Source organism: Rosa chinensis, chromosome 6, assembly GCF_002994745.2.
Source record: "Rosa chinensis cultivar Old Blush chromosome 6, RchiOBHm-V2, whole genome shotgun sequence".
Lineage (NCBI taxonomy): Eukaryota > Viridiplantae > Streptophyta > Magnoliopsida > Rosales > Rosaceae > Rosa > Rosa chinensis.
This window is the reverse complement of record NC_037093.1, coordinates 48,773,558-48,778,979: the sequence shown is the minus strand read 5'-3', so window position 1 is coordinate 48,778,979 and position 5,422 is coordinate 48,773,558. Positions and strand designations below refer to the sequence as shown.

The following is a 5,422-nucleotide window of genomic DNA, read 5'->3' as shown; positions in this document are numbered from 1 at the left end:
TTCTCATACGACAACTACGGCAAAGACACCAGCCTCTGGGCTCAGGCAAGACTGAGCGAGATGTGTTCTGGGAGCGGGGGTCAGGTTCGGATTTCTCTGGTGGCGTGCTGAAGAATCTAAAGGCCGACGTGACCATGTGTAAGGATGGGTGTAAGTACCGGACGGTGCAGGAGGAGGTAGATAAGGCGTTGGAGAATTTGGAGGTAGGGAGGAGGTTTGTGTTTTAGATAAAGATGGGGGTGTCGAGGAGACTGTGAGGGTGGCTTTAGAGAAGCAGATCCTGGTGTTCTTGGGTGACGAGATGGGCAAAAAAAAAATTATTGGGGGGCAATAATACGATTATTAGAGAGCAATAATACGATTATTGGGGGTCAATAATATGATTATTGGGGGACAATAATATGATTACTGGGTATTATTAGGGGCAATAAAATCGGACGCCGGAATCCAGTCACCGGTCCGGTTGCCGGCTTCCGGTCACCTGAGTCCGCAACCGACCACCTGTCACTGGAGTCCGGCGAGGTCTCCGATGACTTCTCTCTAAGTGACAAAGAAAGAGAGGGCAAAATTGTCCTAAAAAGCAATAAAAAAAAATACTTAATTGGGTATTGGGGTAAAAATATATATAAAATATTGTGTAAGTGAGCAATCTCTTAGAGTGTTTGGGTAAGTGGGGTTAATTAACCCCAAAATTGGGTAAATGATCATTTTATTCTTATGACTATATGTACAAATTGCTGAAGAGAAGAAGTAAAAATATTCTCACTTCCTAAACCAAACTTGTATGAGAAATTTTATTAACACATCCCTAAATATTTAATACACATTCTAATTTTTTTACATTTTAAAATCAGATTATATGGGTAAATGAAATGACTAAAGAGACATTCATATTAGAAAAGAAACTATAATTGGAATATATATGTTCAATAACTTTTAATATTGTTATAAATTCAAGTTGAAATCTTTGTCATGAGTTCATGACAAGCTTGATTATTAGCAATTATGCATTACAAAATTCTTATGATCGTTCATATTGTTTCTTGGTAATTAATAGAAAGAAAATAAAACCTAGTATGATATATATATATATATATATATATATATAAACCAGAAAATAAAACCTAGTATGATATATATATATATATATATATATATATATATATATAAACACTAATTGGAATCTTCTTCTACAAGCTTGACTACTAGCAATTTTGCATTACAAAATCCTTATGATTGTATATGTTGTTTCATTATAACTAATGGAGAGAAAATAATAACAATGTATTTATAAACCTAGTTGGAATCTTCTTCATGTGTTCTTGATTATTTTTCAACAATTTCGACTAATAACAATTTTGAATAACAAAATTTTTAAGATTGTACATGTCTCATGATAATAATTGAAAGAAAATTAAAATTATTATGATGATTCTGATAACTAAATGCATTTAAATTCATTATGATATATATAGAATGTTGTGATTATGATAAAGTTTAGCATGATGATTTTAATATTGATTTATAAATAGTGATTTTATATAGAATTTTGAGATTTGAGGATAATTTAGGTAGTTTGAGTGGTGTATTTAATAAAATAGAGAAAATGTTACAAACAGTACCCGAACTAAGGCTTATTCTTAACTTCAGTACCCGACTATGCAAAACTATCACTTAGGTACCCCAAGTTTGAAGTCCGACCCAAGAATGGTACACGCCGTCCATCACGGCGTTAACTAACTAACCACGTGGCATATTTTGAGGGCCCTCATGGTTTGCCACGTAGCAAAGACTTAACGCTGTGACGGACGGCGTGTACCATTCTTGGGTTGAGCTTCAAACTTGGGGTACCAAAGTGATAGTTTTGCATAGTCGGGTACTGAAGTTAGGAGTCGACCTAAGTTCGGGTACTGTTTGAAATATTTTCTCAATAAAATAATAGAATAAGAAATCAAATGAGTGGCGTATTAAGTAAGAGGTGTGTATTAAGTATTTAGTGATGTTCGAATAAAATTTCCCAACATGTATAAGAAATATATTCAGAAAAAAATAGAAATGAATCCTTTTATAATAAAAGATAAAATATTTCGTTTAACAAAAAAAAAAAGATAAAATATTTCGTTTAACAAAAAGAAAGATAAAATATTTAGGACAAGAATGAAAGTAAAATTATAACAAATACTAAAACTTCATATAAAATTTACAATACCTAAATTTACAAGAGAGTCGAAAACCCTAGGGAGCCGAAAGCACAACCAGTGAGAGAGTAATCCCTCCGACGGCTCGCCCTCGTGGCGGCGTCGTCAGACGGGGTTGATTAGACCTAGTGTCCGGTAGTATTGGTCAATGGAATAATCTCAGTCGGAGTGGAGGCTCTGTGGCGGCTTTGTCATCCAAAACGCGAGGAGGTATCGCCGGGGAAGTCCAGAGCCGGTTCGGTGGTTTTGGGTAAGGCTAGGATTAATCTCACAAGGAGAGGGAGGCGGACTGCCGGAGGTGAAGTCGCTTGGTGGTGCGAGGAAGGTTTTGGAGTGGCCCAGATCGGATCGGAGTTTTGGATCTGGTTTGTGTCGTTTGGAGCCGCCCTGTGGAGAGGGGTAGTTAGGGATGGCAGTGCTGCATGCTGGCGTTTGGGGAGGGCGGAGAGATGATGGGACGGTCTAGTTTTGCTCAAGCCGGTGGTTGGATGGACTGGTTCCATCTTGCGAGACGGTGGCGAGGTGACCACAGCAGCTTGTACTTTTGGACTGGGCTGAGCAGGGGTTGGGCCTGGGCTAGGGCTCTGGGCCCAACTTCCTTTTGTTTTATCTTTTATTATTTTCTAGTGTTACTATTTAAATGTGGCTATATGCCGGAAATAAGTCTCCACTGTATTTTGGTAGGGAGAAATGGGCGCTGTCTCGGAATGCACACTCTGTGTGCCTTGTCTGGCCTATCGAGCCAGTGAACTGTTTGTTTGATCAAATGGACGCAACCTCCTAGGGAAAGCTGTGCTATTTGTAATAATGCTTCTTCGTTATAAGTTATCTTTCTGGTACGTCACCGCTATGTCAAAGCAAATAGAGTAGCCATTCGTGCACTTTTTACTAATTGATGCTTGTTAGAATACATAGATTTTATGGAGAATCTTGGTATTATTTCAGGATGTTCTCTCTTTGCTTATTGTAATATGGGGTTCAGGCTCTACGTCCCCCCCATGTATTCTGCAATTTCATTAATTAAGGCTTGAGGGCAGCCGCACCAGCCACATTTCAAAAAAAAAAAAAATTACAATACCAAAGCATGTTCTGTAATATAGTGGTCTAATAATTGTTAGGTTCTTTTCAAAAAACAAAAAATTATCTTTTTTTGTTTTTGTTTAGTCAGGTATCAGAGTAGAAATGCATTTGGGAAACCAAAATAAGGAAAATTGCTACCTTGTACTTTTCTGTCAAGGGTTTTTTTTTTTTTTTCCAGCCTTATCCTCTCAACCCATAATTAAGACTAGATTTTGGGTTTCTTGTTGTAAAGCTAGCTTAAGGTTACTTTCTCTTAATTAAGAGATAAATTAGCAGTTCGAGTGTTCTATCGAGCTCAAACAATTTCTGATTAGATTGAAATTGAGGCAAGCGGAGCCAAACTTGTAACATTTAATATTTCAACACAATATTTTAGATCGAACTTGTTCTTTTATTTCATCATATATATAGGAACTTGACAGCTTCCATTACAATCTTTAAACCATATATTAAGACAAAGAAAGTGCGAATTAAAACAATACCACACTTTCAATTTCACCGTCATGTTTCCCATGGATGAACAAGCTCGTCACGACTCGCCGGAATGTTCTTGAGGTAAATCCCATCGTCTTTAGCAATCCAAAAGCACGCTTTCCAGTCACATCTGGTCCGAAGCCACATATGTTTACTCTCCTTCCAAAACACATCAAACAAAGCATGTTGTTTGTCTGCATGGAAGTCGCAAGTAAAACGCGTTGTTCCGGGCAAGTTGACATGGAAATGCCAGTTGAAGTCACCACCAACATAAAGAGTATGGATGCCAAGATCGTCGAGGTCGGACCAACAATGGACAACCAATGCTCTTTGTCCACCGAAACCGTTAACGACGTGCACATGCCAGTTGGTGGGATCAAGACCAGGCCATTTGGCAGAGGATTCCGGGAAGATACTCAGGGCTAAAGCGGCACACAAATAGAGAACGACAATGCTTTTGAGAGCTGCCATTCTTGTTTCTAAGGAGCTAACTGCTTGACTTGATAAGATATGAATTGGATCTCAATTCCATGATTTCTTTTTATAGGCAAATTCTGGTGATGTATTCATTGAATCAAATTAATGTGTAATCTGGCTAAGGAAAAAGCTGGTTGTATTTAATTAATTAAAGGCAATTAACGCTTTTCATGCATACTTAAAAAGTTAAAAGGAGAAAACCGTTCTTTTTTGAGTCAACAAGAAAAATGTAATATGACCTGAGGGGAGGAAATCTGCTGTCCCAATTAAACCTATTCCTATTCTGTCACTGGGCTTACGTCAGCGGGCTTAGTCAGTGGGCTTCTGTATTGGGCTTCGTAAGTGGGCTTCTGGGCTGCCTCCTTCCTTTCCTTTTCCTTTCTGGGCTACTCTCGTTTTGGGCTTGCAGGCTTCTGGGGTTGGGCTCGGTGGTGCTGCAGGTGTAGGGGATGGCAGTGGCTGACCGGCTCGGAATTTCAGAGCTTCAACTGGCCAGTTCAGGGCGTATATGGCCGGTTCTGGTAGAATTATTTATCTTTCCCGGATTCTGGGGTATAGTTGCAGTCTGTGACAGGATTTGACGGTAAGTGGTGGACGGAAAAAGTGTGAACCGAGCAGGAGATCTTGTGGTTGTTCTCGGGGCCGATTCGGTGTCTTTTTGGCCAGTTCCGGGGGTGGCGCTGCCAGTTCTCGACTCATGGAATTGAGAGCTTCAAGGTGGGCGGCGGAGGTTTTTGAGATTTGAAGGCTACGAATTTAGGGTTTCAGGATTAGGGCTTCGTGCTGATAACGTGTTTTAGGGAATCGATATTTGAGAGAGAATTGTTGTGTGTTCTCATTGATAATAAGGGCTTCTTTATATAGAGGATTACAATGCATAGAATCTGAATTGTACAAGGAAAAGTAATCATACATTGAATGGATATCTCTAAGATTCTCCGAGATTATCTCTAAATAAAACCTAATTACCACTAGGTCAAGTAACCTAGAGTTTGGGCCAGACACAATTTTGATTTACTTAAACAATATAAATTATTTATTATATATATTTTTGATATTATTTATAAATAAATATTTATGTAAACTTCATCTTTTTGTCAATAATTAAATTCTGTTAATAAATAGAGAGATTTTATTCACACATTGCTAAATACTAGATACACATGGATTCTTCTTTTTTTTTTTTTGGTTAC

General features: G+C 38.2%; 1 protein-coding gene across 1 annotated transcript; it reads right to left on the bottom strand.

Moving 5' to 3' along the window:
* Positions 1 to 3,779: 3,779 nt before the first annotated feature.
* On the bottom strand, positions 3,780 to 4,223 carry LOC112171479 (S-protein homolog 1). Its single transcript, XM_024308660.1, has one exon. It carries the CDS (start codon positions 4,221 to 4,223, stop codon positions 3,780 to 3,782), a length of 444 nt encoding a protein of 147 aa, XP_024164428.1.
* Between the last annotated feature and the right edge of the window lie 1,199 nt (positions 4,224 to 5,422).

What these genes read in the sequence shown, in the direction of transcription:
- LOC112171479 (XM_024308660.1), bottom strand. Translation starts at nt 4,223, where the DNA reads ATGGCAGCTCTCAAAAGCATTGTCGTTCTCTATTTGTGTGCCGCTTTA.